This window comes from Caenorhabditis briggsae (genome assembly GCF_000004555.2).
Source record: "Caenorhabditis briggsae complete genome, chrX, whole genome shotgun sequence".
NCBI classification, from domain to species: domain Eukaryota; kingdom Metazoa; phylum Nematoda; class Chromadorea; order Rhabditida; family Rhabditidae; genus Caenorhabditis; species Caenorhabditis briggsae.
In genome coordinates this window covers 1,997,494-2,016,214 of record NC_013491.2, presented here as the reverse complement: position 1 = coordinate 2,016,214, position 18,721 = coordinate 1,997,494, and the positions used below count along the sequence as shown (strand labels likewise).

Sequence of the window (18,721 nt, the reverse complement as noted above, 5' to 3'; positions counted from 1 at the left end):
GATAAGCAAAGCGATCGGAGGGAAGATAGGCAAATACGTCGAACGGGCGATGATGGTGGCGAGAGCCAACGCGGGAAAAACGGAATGGGTGGAAAAGACTGTTCGTCTTCTGTGATCAGGCTCACGAAACGAGCTCAAACATGCGCAACGCGCCGAGCCACAATGGGGGGGGGGGGGGTGGCTGAAAAGCTTGATGTGTTTATGTTTGTGTGTGTTCATGCTGGTGACGAGGGATGGATTTGCTTTTGTATTGACATTCACCGAAAAATGTTGCCGTTTTTTCATTTATGAATATTGGCGCTTGTTCGTAACAGATGCCTGCTGTGAAATGTGTCAAAATTAACGGACTCATCGGGTGCATGGCTACTCGAGCATGTTTTTTGCTCTTTCCGAGCCTGCGCGCGGTCAATCCGGATATCAGTATTGGGATCAATTGATCATAGCACAAGACTAGTTCAAGATGAGGGTGCAATCAGGGGTGTGCGGAATGGTTTTTTTTTTGAAACTTTGGAGTACCACAAGTTTTGAAACTGTAATTTTGAAATTTTGTATTTTTCTGATTTTCCAAAACTTGGAAATTCTACATTTTCGGAACTTTCAAAGGTAAATGAACGAAATTTTTAAAATGGAAGATATGGTTTTTTTTCAGAATTCTAAAAATCATATCCTGAATATTTACAATCTAAAAAAAATTCCAGTCCGAATTTGATTCGAAATTCTGTTCCGCACACCCTCCGGTTCAATTAAAACTCAACTTACCAACCAGAGTTGCACGAACTGTTCATAGTCCATAGTATGTGGTCCGTGGTTTGTTGTCCGCTTTATGTGGAATCAATTTTTGTCCATTTCCTGCTGTCCACCGTCTGTCCGTTGCCTCTACAAAATTTTTTTTCACTGTCCGTGCATCTCTGTGATCAACTTACTCTGACAAAATTACCAGATGGTTCTGGAAATCCAAAATGTGCTATATTCAAAAATATTAAACGGAAAGTTCCGCGAACAGCTAACCAAAATTGAAAATTACAATAGTTTTGGACCACATAAATTTATTGGATTATTAAAAAATGAAACTCTTGAGACGGCATAACGACAGGAAAAATGCATTTTTGGATTATTGGGCAAACGTGGAACAATTGAAGGAATCGTATGGGCTTCTTGAAGGGCAATGAAATGCATTAGGGGATAATTTGGTTTCAACCGATGGGAAAGTGAAAACTCGGAAAAGATAAGGCATTTTCGGGATAAAACTTTGAAATGTGTTTTGACAAAAAATGTGTTTGGTTGATGTGGGTAGGAAACTGAAATATCAGATTGTGTTTGGAAAACTGGGGAATTGAAAAGATCGGGAGAAGAATAGGGGATCGATACACGAAAAATCGATTAAGGCATGTTTTGGAATATCAGTATTGTCATAGTTAAAATAACATGGGAAAAGAAATTTCATGAAATAATATTGGGAATGGGAGATTTAAAAAAAAGGATCAGATTGTGATGGAAATAAGAATTGAGAGTAGAAAAGGATGTCAAGTGAGTTGTGTGAGGTGAAAAAGGTTCCCGTTTCTTATGTAATAGTTGAAATTATTCAAGCGAAGCCATCAATGAAACCTAAAGACTTCTAGGAAAACTAATCTGAGCTGATAAAATACCCAAAAATCACACGAAATACACCCAAAACTTCTCAAACGTTACAACTACACGATAAATCTTATCAATTTGATGATAATTAAAACAAGGGTAACGAGAAATGATTGAAGAATTAGGGACCTGACTAAGCTGGCAGCATTGTGACTGTCGAGGAACTGGAAAAGAGAAGTGAGCAAAAATAATTATCTGGGTGCATACAACACTTACTACTCTAATATTTGGCATTATGCTAGGATAGAAAAATTTTAATATCGGGATGGGACGCTAGTTTTGACACTATTGTGGAAAATACTCAAAAAGTACACAACACAAATTGGACAAATAATAGGAGCCAAACGAGAAAATAACATCAATCCTCTACCTCCTCATCAGCTTCATCTTCCTCATCCTCAGCTTCTTCTCCGATCACTTCAAAATACTGCACTCCATTTTCGTCATAAACAGCATAAGTGTCATCATCGACTTGCTCCGCTGGAATCAATTCTAGCTTTGGCCACGAAGCTTCTGGAGTCACCTCTGGAGCTGAAATTGTTTTGGCTGGACAAGTACGAGAGGTATGTGGAACCGAAACCGAACGAAAATTCCAAAAATTTCGAGAATTGTCGAAAAATTCATAAACAAAGAAAAATCCAAAACAAACTTTTTTTTCACAAACCTTTGATACCCGGAAACGTAACGACTTACCAGGATCTTCGGACTCTCCTTCTCTCGATTCGTCCACCTCTCCATCCTGCTGAACGTCAGCTTCTTCTGCCGGTTCTTCGAAGTCTGACAAGTCATATGTAGTTGACGAAAATCGTTCTGGAAAAAGTCAAATTTGAAATAAGATTTTTAGTTTCTCAAATAACAGGTGTGCCAGAGATGAGCGGAATTCCTTATTCCTTCCACCGGATTTTCAAATTTTCTATTCCGCTCATCTGAGGTGTGCGGAATCGCTTTCAATTTTCAAACACTTCGAGACTTTTCTAAATACCGTAAAATCGGATCGTCCACTTTGAGCCTATATATCTCACTTCTTTTGAAAGATATCAAAAAGTAGTTAACTAGTAAAATGTTTATCAGGATATCAGCAACATTTTACTAGTTAGCCACTTTTTGATATCTTTCACAGAAAATGAGATATATGGGCTCAAAGTGGACGATCCGGGTGTCGTTCTATTAGAGGTTTTACGGTATTCAAAAAAAATTCCAAAAATTCCGAAAAAAGCTACTCCGCACACCTCTAAAATGTTCTTAATGTGGAAAACCACATGTTCTGAAAAACTTACTACGACTCCTTCTCAATTCTTCTCTTCTCAATTCCTCCTGAATTTCAACTTCTTCTGCTAACTCGTCTGCTTCCGAGATGGTTTCAAATATGGTGGATTGTGAGGAACGTCCTGAAAAAAACCAAATTGACACAAACATTTGGTTGGCCCAGTACCAATCAAATTCAAAATATTGAAAATTTGGAATTTTCATAAAAACTTGAAGATTCCGGAAAATTCATTCCACATACCCCTGATTCATTCTAAACCATTAAATCGAAATTCCTCTAAAAACTCACTGCGGCTGCTAACTAGGATTGGAGTCTCCTTTGTGGATCCTTCGTCTCCATCCATTTGACTGTGCTCTCCAGAAGATCCAGCTGCACCATTGTCAGTCGCCTCATCTTCACCTTCGGCTCCTTCGAATCGAATTTCATTTCCATTCTTTTTCACAAAATTTGGTTTCGTTTCAATTCGCTCGACATTGAATCCTTCCGGAAATTTATCGTTGAGAACAAGCTCAATTTCTGTGTCGGATAGCGCGCGTGAGGTGATTGCGGCGTGGAAGTTGTATTCGGCCGACTCTTGACATATATCTTCCCACATCGCATTCTCCGCAGTTTGTTCCGCAATCTTTTCGGCTTCCTTCTGCTCCTTCCGCATTTTCTTCTGAACTCTTTTTGCCCTTTTCTGGTCATGGAGCTTCTTTCTTTGCTGCTTGTCTTTCTCCTTCATCTCCTTCTCTTCTTGCTCACGACGAGCACGTTCTTTGGCGGTTTTCTCTTCATTCTCTTTCTGCTTCCGAATCCGTTCCGCTTCCTTTTTCATTTTTCGCTCCTCCTCCTCCCTTTTCTTCTTTTCCTTCTCATGTTTCTTGAAGCGTTCCTTTTCGAGCTTCTTCTCCAGAATCCTCTTCTGTTCTGCGTCTATTCTTGCTTTTTTCTCGGCAGCTTTCTTTTGGCGAATCTCCTCTGCGGTTGGTGAGTTTCCGACGGCGTTTGAGATGGTCTCCGGAGAAGAATTCGAGGTTGCTGGCTCAAGTTGTTCCTTATCCTTGACGTGCTCATCCTCATTCTCAATTTCTGGCACAGCTTCCGAGCGGAGAATCAAAGAACCAGCTTCGACAACCTCCTCGATTTGTGGCAGAGTGGATGATGGTTCCGGTTCCATGACTTTCGTGTCAGCAACGCATTGACAGACTTGCGACAGCTTTTCTGGCTCTGGTTGTCGAACGCAATTGAGCTTCAAAGCTGCAACTTCTTTTACCAAATGCTCTATTCTTCGCTCTATTTTTTCAAGTTTGCCCGTAGGCCCTTTTCTGATTCTCGCAGCCCTGTAACAACTTGTTTGATTGACAGTTTGAGAGTAATTACTCACAGTTCTCTGATCGTTTCTTCAGGATTCTCCTTGAATACACGTTCTGTACCCTTTTTTCCTGGGAAGAGAACTTCGTATTCGTTACCGACAATTTGCCGGTAAGAGGTGGGACCGAGTTCGGTCTGCACTGTTCTCACAGTCGATCTGGAAACAATGCTTTTTTAAAGGAAGTTTCTCCAGTTTTTTTTTTAAATTAGTGTCTTTCTCATATTTTATCAATAAGTGGTCAATTGACAAAATCTTTATTGCAATATGAAACATACTTTGTCAGTTGACCACTTCTTGAAATCTTTCAAACAATCCGTGGTAAATTGACTAAAAATTAAAAGTTAGGGGGGGGGTCAGTCTATTGGGGACAGATTTATGGCTAGAACTGAATGTTTTGTGTTGCTGAATTCAGCTGTTTGCTTTATAGCCTAAATACTTCTTGAAATTTTAAGCACTTCCCAGTTACTCCCCAACTCACTTCTGTGGTGGAGGAAGAGAATCCTGCTGTGTTTGTTGATGGTTCTGAAATCAACTACATATTCTTTAATTTCTGGAATTTTATTCACCTGTGGCGGTTGATGGTGGTGATATGGCATTGGATGAGGCATCATCGTTGAAGAATCCTGAGTACTTTATACAAATTAAAACTTAGAATGCTACAAACCTGGCCTTGATGATCTAGCAAGTGTCCGGAAACTGGCATTGAATGAGGCATGATTGTTGTAGGATCCTGATAATTTTTTAGAATCAATTGTTGAACAGTGCATCAAAGTAAGAATGCTACAAACCTGAACTTGCTGATATCCAGATGGCATCTGTCCGAGCTGTGGCATTGGATAGTGGACCATCGTGGACGGATCCTAAGAAATGTTTATAGATTGAAAATAAGAATGTTACAAACCGGTTGTAGCTGCTGATAACTCCACTGATAACCAGGTGGCAGGGGATGAGCTACCATTACAATTGGGTCCTAGAAATGTTTATAGAATCAATTGTTGAATAGAGCATCGAATTGGAAAGAATGTTACAAACCTGATAATACTGCTGTTGATGCTGCTGATGCTGCTGATAACTCGGCTGAAGGCCAGGTGGCATCGGTGGCAGGGGATGAGGTATCATCACAGTTTGATCCTAGAAATATTTAAAGAATCAATTGTTGAATAGAGCAAACTATGATTTGATTTTCGAAATATTCCTGCGTGTAAACGACTTACATAATATGGAGGTCCCAGTAATCCTGGCCGCTGATCGTAACTCGGATTCTGGTTCAGAGGTGGAGGTGGACGACTTGGATCGAAAGCAATCTGAGATGGAGCCGGATTTTCATTAAGAAATTTTGTAGAGTTTGCAGAACAACCTCATTTACCTTTCTTCGAGAAATTAAAACTATTCTTCCTTTGCTCAATTGTCTCGGTTCCAATCAGAGATATCAAAAATTGTTGAGCTATCATAATATTCATCATGATACATATTACTAAGACTTTTGTAGTTTCCAGGCAACTAAAATCTCTCACAGAAATTAAGACTATTGAGCTCAAAGGAAAAGTAAAAACCTCATTGAGTCATTCAATACTATTTTAAGGCTGATAACTCAGCTGCGACTGTCGTCTTTTGAGCGAAATTAGCTGCACTACCGTCTTTCAAGCGAACATGGGCGCCTTTTGAGCAAAATTAGAGCGCCGCCACCTTTTGAGCGAGCTTCGGCGTCTTCTCGGCAATTGAAAAATTTTAGGCGAACCCAATGCGAAGGTAGAACCTGGTAGGTGAACCCTAAGCGAAGCCAGCCAGCTTTTGAGCGCTGTTCGGGCACCTTCTGGGAAAATCCCTCGCGAAATCTGGACAACCAGCGCCCAAAAGACGACAGTCGCATCCAAGAAGTTTGACTTTAACTCATCCCATCTGGAGTAGGTGCAACTTACATTTGGTGGTGGTGGTCGTCCCGAATTCGGAGGTTGCGGAGCTGGATATGATTTTTTGTATCCTTTGCCCATCTGAAAATGAACATAAATATTTTTTATAAACTGATCATTTGAAAAGTTCATTCAGCCATCATAACATAGAGAGAGAGAGAGAGAGAGAGAGAGAGAGAGAGAGAGAGGGAGAGAGAGGGGGGGGGGGAGAAAACAAGAAGCAATTTTTCATGTCAAGGGTTTCAATGCGAGTTGCCAGGCGATTTCAAGGTCTTTGAAAAGAAAAGTTTCAAAGTTCTACAAATCTCAAAACTGACTGAGCAAGAGATGTGAAGACTGGGTGGTGGAAACTGTTTTTCTTCTGACTTCAGAAGACACAGTACTCCGAGTATGTCCGAGTATGCTCCACCTCAAAAATAAGTAACGAAAATGCTCCCGACTAACTGTTTGAAGTCTTTATGATTGTCATGCTCCGCTGTAGATGATACGATATACGCCACGAAACGGTCCGATCATCATTTAGAGTCACATTCTCTTCTTCTGTCAGATCGCCTTAGTTCGAACAATAGATGAACAAAATTTGAAGAAAGTAAGGAGAGGAAGAGGAGGACCAGTCAGCAAAACAAAAGGAATACTGTAACGACGGTGTCAACTTTGCATTGGAGCCAGTGCTCAGCTCAAAACGCAGCTTCTTATCCGTGGAAAATACGTTTCCAACAATTAAAATAATTTAACTCCGCGTATGTGACTCCTCAAACCAAATGACCAGGCGACACGGTCTACACCACGAGACCCAGGATTATGAGTCACTATCTTCTTTTCTTTCCAACCTCACTGATTCAAATAGCAGACGAAAGGGATACTGTAATGCGTCTAGAGGGAGAGCGAGAGATAGAGAGAGCGCCAGACAGGGGATGGGGAATGTGGGCGCCCGTCTCTCTTTTCACCACTACGATCCATCTGCTTGAATAATTACATCATAGATTGTTGAAAACAGAAAGAGAAAGCAGGGAGCCTAAAAAAGAGGTAGACGTCAGGAAAACAAGCGGGTGGGATACTGTAGGTGTCACACGACGCGAGAGAAAATAAAAGAGCACTAGACAAACGGTGATGTGGGCGACGCCCGCTACATCATGTGCTTGCAAACTTGCAAACAGGAAACATACTTGTTGACCTCTTCTAATCTTACAGCCACAATTCCGATCCTACAATGTCAATGGCATCCTGTGTGACGTTACTTCCTACCACTCAACCCAATCATCGGAAAAGGAATAAACCTGAGTCCAGAGCCAAATGCCCTATAACTGTGATGGCGACGAGAATATGAGCCGGTATCTTCTGTCTATCCGGGGAGAATCAGTTCACAGAGAGTGGCTTACGCCACGAAATGATCAAAATTTAAAATCACTATCTCTATTTCAATCCGATCATCTGGATTGAATATTGGATCGATACTACTGAAAAACGACAAGGGTAAGCAGGAAGACTGAGGAAGCCCACACGTGGCCGTTAGGGACAAAACGAAAAGAATACTGTATGATTTTGGCACAAAGCCAAATTTGTAGGCGGAGCGCGGTCACGTGAAAGGACTTCAATAAAGTTCAAATCGCGTAATGGAAAATAGAAAAGTGATGCATCCATAGATTGCATAATACTTATGTCTTTTTCGGCTTCTCTTTTATCCAGCAAGTTGTGGGAAACCGCAAGGAGGATATACGGAAGAAGGAATTATAGAAGAATTCAACTCTAAGTAGGCGATTCCTTGTGCCAAATGACCAGGCGACACGGTCTACACCACGAGACCCAAAATTCTGAGTCACTATCTTCTTTTCTCTCCAACCTCACTGATTCAAATAGTAGACGAAAGGGATACTGTAATGTGTCTAGAGGGCGAGCGAGAGATTGAGAGAGCACGAGACGAAAATGGGGAAGGGGGGCTCGTCCGTTTCACGGCATTGCGGAAGATAACCTCGATTTGAAGTTCGGCACCAAGCCAAGTTCAAACGCGTAGCGCGGTCGTGGTGCTCAAAATGCAAATTTTTCAGGTTCCCAACCGCATGGGAATGAAAACTTTGTATGGCGTAATAAGAAAGGAGAGAGGAAGAAGATGAAATTCAAAATTGCATAACTCGGAAAATTGAAGAGAAAGTTTTAACTATAAAAAGCGATTAATATACCAAATGACGAGAGGACACTATCTCAACCACGAGACGATCCGCGTTCTGAGTCACCATCCATAATCAGATCAATAAATTTGAAAAACCACGAGGGCCAAAAAGAAAATGAGAAAGAAAAACATACACTACAGTCAGAAAAAAAGCATCCTGTAGACGGTGCCGCATGGCGAGTGAGGGATGGAGAGAGCACCAGACAGAGAGCTCCGTCCATTTTGAAAATGTCTCAGTTTCCCAACCGCATGGGGATAAAAAGTTCGAATGGCGTAATGAGTATAGAGAGAAAAGGGAGATGCAATTCGAAAATTGCGTAATAATAATGTTTTTTCGGCTTCTCTACTCATGGGAAAATCGTGAGAAAGGGCAGAGAGGGGTACGGTAGTTCAGATGATGTTTGAAAAACATGAAGGCTGGAAAAGGAAAGTGGGAAAAGGGAGATTTTCATGTGAAGTTATTAGGTTTAAGTGAAACTTCTGATCAAAACATAAGATCGTAATCTTGCCAGAACTGGTCCGGCTCGAGACATCCAGCTCTCTTTTGTAACAATTACCGCAACGTTAATCTCCGAAAAGACGTCTGGCGGGAGAAGCAGGCGCGCTGCCCGACTGACTTCGTCGATTTTATGACACCTCTTCGTTGATTTATGATAAACACAGAAAGCCGACAAATTGTTTAGAGTATAAAAACCGGGAAGATGAAGAGACGTGCTTTGGTGCCAGATTTTCTAGATAGTAACTTGATACTAGGACATCTTGTCAGTGGTGTCATGGGCTTCGGAACTATTGCGAACCGTTAAGTAACAAAATTTTCCAAAATATGATCAGAGGAGAAACATCAGCACATATATGAAATACTTCAGGATAGACCTATCCATACTTGAAATTTCTGACAAACTTCTGTCTACTGCTGGATTAAATTTGATGATTTTCTAATTCAACGAGCGAAAGTAGGGAGACTGATGAAAATGCACACCAGAGACCGTAAAGTAAGAAAGGAGTGGAATACTGTAATGACCACGAGACAACCAGACTTCCGAGTCACTTTTATTGTTTTTTGAAAAAAACTAGAGGTGAGACGCAGACAGTGTAACAATAATCTCTCTGCGTCTCCACCGAATATGTGCTATTTAGGCTTGCCTCTTCGATATACATACCGTATAGAGACTGCAAAAAATACTCTCTTCTACTCTGATTTTTTCGGGCAACAATAATATCTTCTTTTCTGTCCAACCTCGCTTATTCAAATAGTAGACAAAGGTTATACTGTAATGACGGTGTTTCAGGGGGAGCTTTGAGAGATCACCAGACAAGGATGATGATGTGGGCGGCGGCCCATAGGCACATCATTGGGGAAGGTAACCCCGATTTGAAATCGGGCACCAAGCCAAGTTTGAATGCGCAGCGCGGTCGCGTCGCTGCTCCTAACAGGGCGAGTATAAGAGAGGAAGACGCGCACGCTAGGTCGTCAGGAAAAACAAAATGAACAGTGTTAAGACTTTGTCCAACGGCGTACAAGAGTTTGAGACAGCTCCAGGCAGAGGATTTGGGAGCCCGCCCCTTTTTACACCTTCGCAACCCATCTGCAATGGATACGCTTTATGGTATAGAACTTTGCCAAACTTCAAGATGCAAATTTCTACCACTGCGATGAATGAAGAATCGGAAAAAAATGAACTTAGATTTAGGGGCATAGATTCTAAAAAGCTGATACGTGTGTTTCTGACAAAACGACAAGCTTGAAAACAAAACCGGAGAAACCTTTGAAAATGACATTATTTTCATTTGCAGATAATAGGTTTCAGATAACTAAAAGCGTACTCCCAGTATGCATAGCTCGGAAAATTGAAAAAAAAAGCTTTCCTTATGAAAAACGATTAATACACCCAATGCCAAATGACGGAACGACACAATCCCAACCACGAGACGATCCGCATTTTGAGTCATCACCCATAATCAGATCAATAAATTTGAAAAACCACGAGGGCCAAAAAGAAAACGAGAAAGAAAAGCATACACGACAGTCAGAATAAAATGCATCCTGTAGACGGTTCCGCATGGCGAGTGAGAGATGGAGAGAGCACCAGATGCTCCGCCCATTTTATCAATTTCTACTAGACATCTTTGATGGATAATGTTGGTTGTATGGATGAAAAAAGAACAAAAATCGATTTCCTGAGAAAATCCTAGACTTCTTTATCTAGCAGATGGATCATGGTGGTAAGAAAAAAGCGGGAGCCCACATCTCCTCTCTGATGGCCAGTGCTCTCTCGATCCTCGGACCGGCTAAAAATGGAACAAATGATTGAGAAAGTCAATCTTACTGTACATTTCTGGCTCCTGCTTGCCAGTTTTTGAAATAAAAAAAAAGAACATTTATAAGTTTGTTTTGTCTAGCCTTGCATGATCCATCGGTCGGTTCAAAACGAGCTGTAAAAAAGGAAAATTGATGAGCAATCTCCGCAGATTTTTCCGTTTCAACAGTTCTCCCCAAAAGAACCATCCTCCAATTTTAATGCGCCGAGTCCCCCCCCCCCCCCCTTAAAATCAAAATGCACTTTTGGACTCTTCTATTTTTACTAGTGTTTTTTTTTCTTCCTCAAGTCACTTATACGAGACGCCATCCACCATCGCACTGTGCCTTTTTTCCATTATGACTCCCCAAGTTCACTACTCTTTAGTACTTTTCTTCTCCTTCTCACTCCACGAACACACTGCTGGGCCAAAAAGCACAACCAGAAGACAAAAAAGAAGAAGAAAAAAGAATGAGAACACCCACTCGCATTTCTTTTTTCCCCCAATAATAAAATTGATGATAAAAAAGGAGATGAGGGCATAAGGTGGGAAGGAGAGAGAGCTGATTGAGGCAAATAAAACATTAGACACAAACGAAACATAAAAGTTTCTGATAAAGAAGGTGGATTTAGGTAGATCACAATATCGTATTGTTCCTAATGAAAATCACGTTAAGCCCTATTATCTTGAGCCCTGTGAAAGATATCAAAACTTCGTCAACTGCAAAATTATTTATCACAGTGTCACCAATTTTTCATCTGTAGATAAATTTTGGATATCTCGCATAGGGCTCGAGATAATTGACTTCCAAATTTATGGTTTGGAGGGGTTTTTGTCAGAGCGAATTTGGAGATTTTCCAAGCAAGAAAGTAAGATTTTCAAGTTTCAAAAATTTTAATGATTGCCAAACTGTGTTCAATTAACACTTGTGCAGTTTTATCCATGAAGAACCAAGTAACCTTCTTCCGATATTTGACGGAGCTTGAGCAAAATTGAAAAGGTATTGAGTTACTGTATCGCACCAAAATCACTCATCAAAAATTTATTTCAACTGAATTTATCCGTTTGCACAGTGGTCCTCACCAGAATTTCAGATTTTTAGAGTGACTTTAAAAGACGGAACCTTCAGCTGAATTATAAAAGGATACGCGGGACGTCAGGTATTTCCTCCAACCACTTTTTTTTTACTGATCATTTTTAAAACATTGAAATTCCGAACAATTTATCGCCTAATAACAAATATCCTCTTTTTTCACACCGAGTAAGCCAAAATTATTGTAAATCAGTAAAATTTGATGAGTTTTTCACTTTTTTCTTTGTTCATAAACAAATGTTCATCATCTGAAAAAAATTAACACCCAACGATGCGGGACCGCATTTTTTTTCGGATTTCCAAACATTCTTTTTAAGTGTTTTGTTCGACTTCACAACTTTTAATTTAAAATATTTTGTTTCTGTTCGCGCACTTGTCTCTGTGTCTGCATTTTTGCGTGTCGGTGTTTACGGGCCAGAGATAATGAGAGGTCATCTTTCTTATTATGTGCATGCACTCTTATTAGTGTCTGATTCTCTTTCTTACCTGTATCTCTCGTTTCCTCATTCTGTTCTTAGCAGTGATGGGAGACGTTCGTTTTCTTGGGTATATTCTATTAAAGCACCCCGAAACATTTCAATATAACCCCTTGGCATAAACGTTGGAATACATCCCCACTCACCATTTTTCATGAACGGGGAGTGGAGAGTATACAAATGTTTTTCCAGTTTTTTTGCCTGAAGATCAAACGTACGCAACTAAATTATGCATAGAAAAAATCAGGTTTGATCGATTTTCTACCGGCATTTTGTTAGTTTTGTACAATTTTCGTGTATTTTCTTGAATTTATGTTTTCACGGAATCCGGAATGAAATTAATTTTCCGGAATCCGGAATACGGAATCCGGAATGAAAAAAAACCCGGAATCCGGAATTTAGGGTTTCTCCAAATGGGCGGAAAAGTTTTAAAAGCACATATCGTGCTTTATTTTTGCATTTTCAGTAGCGGAAGTTCAAAAAAGTCAGAGGATTTTTGAAAATTAACGAATATGCTTAAAGGAGGGCAGACAGCAAAAATTTCGGGGAAAATTTCAGGGAATGTGTATTTTGCCGTCGCGGTGTTTGCACCTATAGCACGCAATCCGACGCGCAAACATTTTTATTTTTTTATTTCCCGACTTTATTTTTTTCAATTTTTAACGACTTCAAACATTAAAAAAGCTCTTTTTTCTTATTTATTATAAATCCCATATAAAAGTGAATTTTTTTACGTAAATTTAAAGTTCTATCGACCGATTATTTTGCCAGTCGCCGGTGTTTTTTATAGGCATGCGAAAAAAACTATTTTCTCTTCGATAACCGTTTCTTCACTGTTCCTATTTATCTCATTACTTCTCGTTATTACTCTAGGAATAAAAAACTGTTTTATGACTAAGGTTTTCAGAGACGTCTCCATTTTTACTGCTTCCTTCACCTTCCGACGACCAGCTCTGCACGAGGATTGTTTTAATTATGTGGTTTTTTTTCAATTGTTATGTCTCTTTCTAAAAATTAATTGTAGTTTTTTTCATAATTTATTTGTTAACATAATAAAACACGTTTCTTCATTTTCAACTGATTTTGATACCTCGGAGCGAGGCCTCGGCGGCACGCTGGTAGCCCTTCAGAAATTCCGAGTTCAAAAAGTTCAATCCGAAGAAACAAGGGAAGAAAAAAGTAAAAACACCAGCAGGGATTGAACCTCTGACCTCCTGAATACTAGCCTAGAGCGTAACCACTACACTACGCGTGTAAGAGGCGACCATCGCGTTTTTCACATTATGAAGCGACGCCGCAGCAGCAAGCTATTGAAGAAATTAGGGTGACAAAAAAGAGCATTTTTTCGTCCTTGAAGTGTTTTTTTCAGGTTTTTAAGTACATAGCTATATTTATACTTCAGAGTTATATCTTTTCAGTAAAAATGAAAATTTTGAAATTTTTGATGTCTGGCCTCCTTTGAAATCCGGAATTAAAAATTCTCTCGGAATCCGAGATACGGCATCCGGACAAAAATTTTTTTCACGGAATCCGGAATCCGGACATCTCTGATATCTTAGTGTTTGATTTCTCTTGTTTTCCGGTTTTTCTCATGTTCTTTTTAGCACGTTATCACGCAAAAATTGGAAACACCTACATACTACCTTGTTTTCAGAAAAGCATGCCTTTCCCTACCCTGTCCGAGTTCGCTGCTAAATCAGTTGCTCAAGGAATTGTAAATGGTAATTCTCCTAATTATTTAATAGTTGTACAATTGATTTTGAATTTTCAGAGACTATATCGCTCGACTTCCGTTTGGATACAAAGTGCAGCAATGCGATTGTTCGAGAAATTTTCAACGAAGACAAAGTGTGTGGAGAAAACTACAGGAAACTAGAAGAGTACAAAAATCAATTATCCGTGACAAAAATTGATTTCCGCAAATATGACGTCGACACAGAAGCAGTTCTAAATTTGGCAAACTTCAATTTGGTCTCTTTGGATTTTGGAGAGATGTGGTTTCTGGAGATGGATTTTCCCGATCCCGAGTATGGTGAAGAATTCCTCGATATTGTGACTATGTTTGATCGATCGATGAATAATTATTCGAGAAGATCATTGATTCATTTGGGGATGGCATCAGATCAGGGATACATTAAAGGATGGGAAAAAGAGGTGGAGGACTTGTTTCAGTTGGCTCTGAAATTTATATATTTTTCAGGTTCGCAAAATTCTTCCAAACCTCTAAAGTATCGATATCAGTTGTCACACATTTGATGATGATCGATTCCAATTCCCAAGCTTTTGCGCTAGCTTCTCGAATCTTCGGGTTTTGGACATTTCCTATGTAAAAGGTCTATCAAGTCTTCATGGAATCAATAAGCTCGAAAATCTTCAAAATCTCTTGTTATGTCATGAAGATTTGGATAATATCAATGAATACAAAGAGTTATTTGAATTAAAGACTCTGAAGCATTTGGACGTCTCGAGTAACCATTTCAGTGACAACTGGTCAGAGACAGGTACGAATCCAATCAGAGATATGTTGGCAGCAGGAGTACGAATGGAAGCGCTAGAGTTTTTGGATTGCTCAACGACTGCTGTCACTGAGCATGAATTGGAGGAATTTGTGAAGAACCATTCGTCATTGCAAACGATTGCCGCGATTTGTAAGTTTCTTTAAAAATTTTATTGTAAATTCTCAATTTTGGAGAATTGTTAAATACGCCATTTGATTAGAATTTTCAGAAACATGTTCTTTTTTAAATTTAAAATTGATCTAAAAATGGCGATAAAATTTAATGATTATTCAGACCGAAATATAAATTTCAGTCCTTTCAATTCTATGTACATTAGAATTTCCATTTTTCTTGTATCGAATTTTCCAGGTACACCATGCAACCAATCTACAATTTCCGGAATGAAAATGCTCAATATGTTTTCAATGTCAGAATCTCTTGGGTATTTACTTCGGACAGATCGTAATACGCTGGTGTGCCATTTCATGAAAGACGTTTTCGAAACAGTAAAAGCTAATCTTACACATTTGGATGATTTCGACCTTTGTCGCGTCAAAAATGCACTACTTTTTGTGTTACGGGAGCCATTCGATCGAGAAACCAAAGTCACTACACTGGCACGTTATTTGGGCTCGGAACTATTTCAGTGAGTTAATCTAGAAAGTAATGACTCAGTTTGAATTTGGAATTTCTTCAAAAACAACTCGAAAAAAATCAAAAACTGATGCTAAATTTTGACTATTTTCTAATGACACCAGACTGGCTGACGATTATACATAGGGATCCTCGTTTGAAAATCAAAAGTTATCTTTAGTTGAATTTGGTAGTATTCTGAAGATCTTGTACAGCTCTACATTTCATTTTATGTTTTCATTGGAAAAATTTCAAGTTCGAACCGAGTTATGCTCCAGCTTGGGATTGGATCAGAAAAATTATCGTATTTTTATTTGCAGACATCAACTATCAACTTCACGGTTTCCTACCGACACTGCTGACATTATTGAAATGTTTTACAACGTCTTCAATAAACGTGATTTCTATACTAGTTGGCAAGACGAAACTGTCGAGTTAATGCTCGGAATGCTTGAAGCTACTGTGAACTCTGTGTCTCCAGGATTACTCATTCCCGACAGAGTTCTACATATTGTTTTTGAAAAGACCTTTGCCTTGGTCGATCAATTTCCGCAATATCAAACCAAAGGGAATGAGATTGTTCGTCAAGCTGTTAAATGGATGAGCTCGGAGCAAATTCAAAAAATGTCAGGAAACTCGGAGTTGGAGAGAAAAGTTCAAGAGATGATCAACTCCGCCTAATTTTTGTTTTTTGTTTCGTTCCCATTATATATTGTTCATATAAAGTTAATTAACCAGATAAAAAATTAATTAACCAGAAAAAACAACCTTTATATTTTCATAATCTGACTGAAATCACTACTTTTCTGAAACTTCTCGCCAAAAAAACGAGATTCATTTTTTTTCATACTTTCGACCGAGCCTTTGCCGGGTCTTCGCGAGATCTGCAATAGTTTCTTCCAGAATAAATATTTTCAGACCAACTGAATCAGACATGATAGAACTCGATGAGTGCTACAAAAGGACTTTATTTTTAAAAAAAAACTGTGTCTTGTCTATGAACAAAGTTACAGACAAAAAACAAAGGACCAGCCCAGGCGCACGCGACAAGGCCTGGCCACTTTATGACTTGTAACTTTGTTCATAGACAAGACACAGTTTTCGAAATAGTAGCATTTTCTAGCACTCGTCGAATTCTATCATATCTGATTTTTCTTTTTTTGTATTCCCATTTTTTGTCGATTCTGTCACTCTGAAACCCGATTAGAATCTGATGCTAATGAACTATATATTTGAAACAAAGTTTTTTTAAATTTATTTTTGATAATTTATTGGAAAAAAAACTGGAAAGAACGAGTGATAATTGCAGGAAAAACATGAGATGAATTAATACTAACTATTTGCTTTGATTTCATCGAGAGACATGATGAGACGAGGAGAGGGGCTTTGATCTGAACCGAGTGAGCAAACATGAAAAAAGTTTTTGATTGAAAAAAAAACAACTAGAATATTTTGAGTAATAAAAAAGAAGGGACAAACTGTGCTTTGAAACATTATAATTCAGTTTGAATAGATAAAATCACTGTTTTCCTTCAATGGAAAGATATCCTTCGAGCTGACGACGAAGTTCCATTTCGCTCTCGGCCATGAAGTTTCTCTCAGCTTCCTCTCCAACATCATCCAGTGGTGGCATCTCGAACTCCGGAGTTTCCGGAACAATGAAGTCGCCTCGGCTGACCTCTTCCAATTGACCCGACTTGAAAAGATAATCGCATGCCCAGACGAATTGAAGCTCGACACTGTCAAATTCTGGACTGTGTTGGATTCCGGACAAGAACGCGAGCTCTCCAGAAATCTGTCCAATTTTTTTGAAGATCACAGCGAAATGGGTGTCGAGAAGATTGTAAAGCGATCGAAGAACGTAGTCACGACTGTTTTTGTCATCGGTCTGAAAATCAAGTTGTTCTAGTGACTTTTTTATATTGGGACGGTCGTGATTATGTCATACGAGCCTCAGTAGCCCTACAAACAGTCTCTTTTTTCTTCCGATGTGGTTTTAGCTAGCGCTCAAGCTTTACGATAGTCTGGCTATCGAGCTAGGATAGGTCTGATAAGCTTCTACCGTTTTCAAAAAACGGAGTATTTTCATTGAAGACATAATAACTTCAGCTCCATTGCGAATTCTTCAAATCTTTAACTAAATCTGATCTGTAACTTATTCCGGCATACTTTGTTAAATTTTTTTATGTTTTGCTACTGTCGAGACGGTTTTGACCGATTTTAATGCTATAATATTTCATAACTACATCTGGGATTTTTGATAAATAGCTTTAAACGCACAAGGTTTATGGCAAAGCTTATAAAAACTTATATAAACTCATTTAAAATCAAAATTTCGAGACCTGGTATATGCTCTCAGGCGTCAGAATCCGTCAAAAAGTTCTGACTCATCTTTTAAAGGAATGCATCGCATCAAAATTGTGATTTCAACAGAAAATCCCATTCTGTTCGCGAGATTTTTTTTAGTTAATCTTACGGTATTTTGCCGTACACTCAAGTTTTTAGAAGGAAAACGTAATTTTTTCAGATGCATATGCACTCGGTTGGCATGAACGAATTTACTAAACGTGATTATTTCTCAATTTATTGAGTCCAATATCAGTTTCAGTTCAACGTGTGCTCGGAATAACACATCAGATATTTGCCCACAAGCGTAATACCTAAAAATATCGATTTTCCGACGGAAAAATAATGGAAACTCGTTTTTAGGTGGAACTCCGAGGCTTTTGAAAACTTTTCATGCTTTGTATGGCAAGTTTCGTCATATTTTCAAACCAAAAACTTACTTCTGGGATCATACGAAGACGCTTTTTGATGAATACTCTTGCCATAACTGCCTCTTCTAAAAAAATTATAAAATGGCAATTTTTTTCATTAAAAAATTATTCTTACTTCGTGGATCTTCCGGACTACCATGTGATTCACAACGGAGCTGAAGTGTTCCCAGTAAAAGATGTCCGCAGGCTTTGATTTGACCTGAAACTCGTTTCATAAGCGTTTCGTTGCGAATTTCCATGACAATTGTTCATTTTCCACATTATTTTCAAAATAAAAACTCACGGAGGCTCATAAACGGTGCATTAGCCTGCTCTGGAAGTTCATCGCTAGGATTTCCATCGATTTCTTCTACTATTGCCATTTTTGCAAGTCGTAATTCTTTGGAAATTGAGAAATGATAGCTGTGTCGGCGGGAGGCGAAATGAAATAGACACACATACTAAAGACACGCGACGCAGACGCATCGCGTACGTTTGCTGCTGCTGTAAATGAGAGGAAGACGTAAGTACGTGTCGACCGGCCGGCTGGCGGGTACCCGATAGTTCGGGAGGACGGAAAATATTGATTTACCACTGAAAAAGTGCCGAAAATTGAACTTTTGCATACAACGCA

At 39.2% G+C, this 18,721-nt stretch overlaps 3 protein-coding genes across 3 annotated transcripts; 1 reads left to right on the top strand and 2 right to left on the bottom strand.

Moving 5' to 3' along the window:
* Positions 1-1,993: 1,993 nt before the first annotated feature.
* Positions 1,994-6,247, bottom strand: CBG16147 (the record flags this gene model as incomplete). The annotated part of the gene is made up of 12 exons (XM_045238866.1): positions 1,994-2,445; positions 2,913-3,023; positions 3,191-4,224; positions 4,269-4,412; positions 4,735-4,778; positions 4,823-4,879; positions 4,921-4,986; positions 5,045-5,116; positions 5,158-5,226; positions 5,289-5,387; positions 5,471-5,560; positions 6,176-6,247. 12 exons carry the CDS (start codon positions 6,245-6,247, stop codon positions 1,994-1,996), a joined length of 2,310 nt encoding a protein of 769 aa, XP_045095909.1.
* Positions 6,248-13,860: 7,613 nt separating this feature from the next.
* Positions 13,861-16,012, top strand: CBG16148 (the record flags this gene model as incomplete). Its single annotated transcript, XM_045238865.1, has 5 exons — positions 13,861-13,921; positions 13,972-14,371; positions 14,430-14,848; positions 15,068-15,344; positions 15,652-16,012. 5 exons carry the CDS (start codon positions 13,861-13,863, stop codon positions 16,010-16,012), a joined length of 1,518 nt encoding a protein of 505 aa, XP_045095908.1.
* Positions 16,013-16,850: 838 nt separating this feature from the next.
* On the bottom strand, positions 16,851-18,470 carry CBG16149 (the record flags this gene model as incomplete). Its single annotated transcript, XM_002643438.1, has 4 exons — positions 16,851-17,219; positions 18,118-18,173; positions 18,224-18,307; positions 18,392-18,470. The coding sequence occupies 4 exons, from the start codon at positions 18,468-18,470 to the stop codon at positions 16,851-16,853; spliced, it is 588 nt and encodes a 195-aa protein (XP_002643484.1).
* Positions 18,471-18,721: the final 251 nt, after the last annotated feature.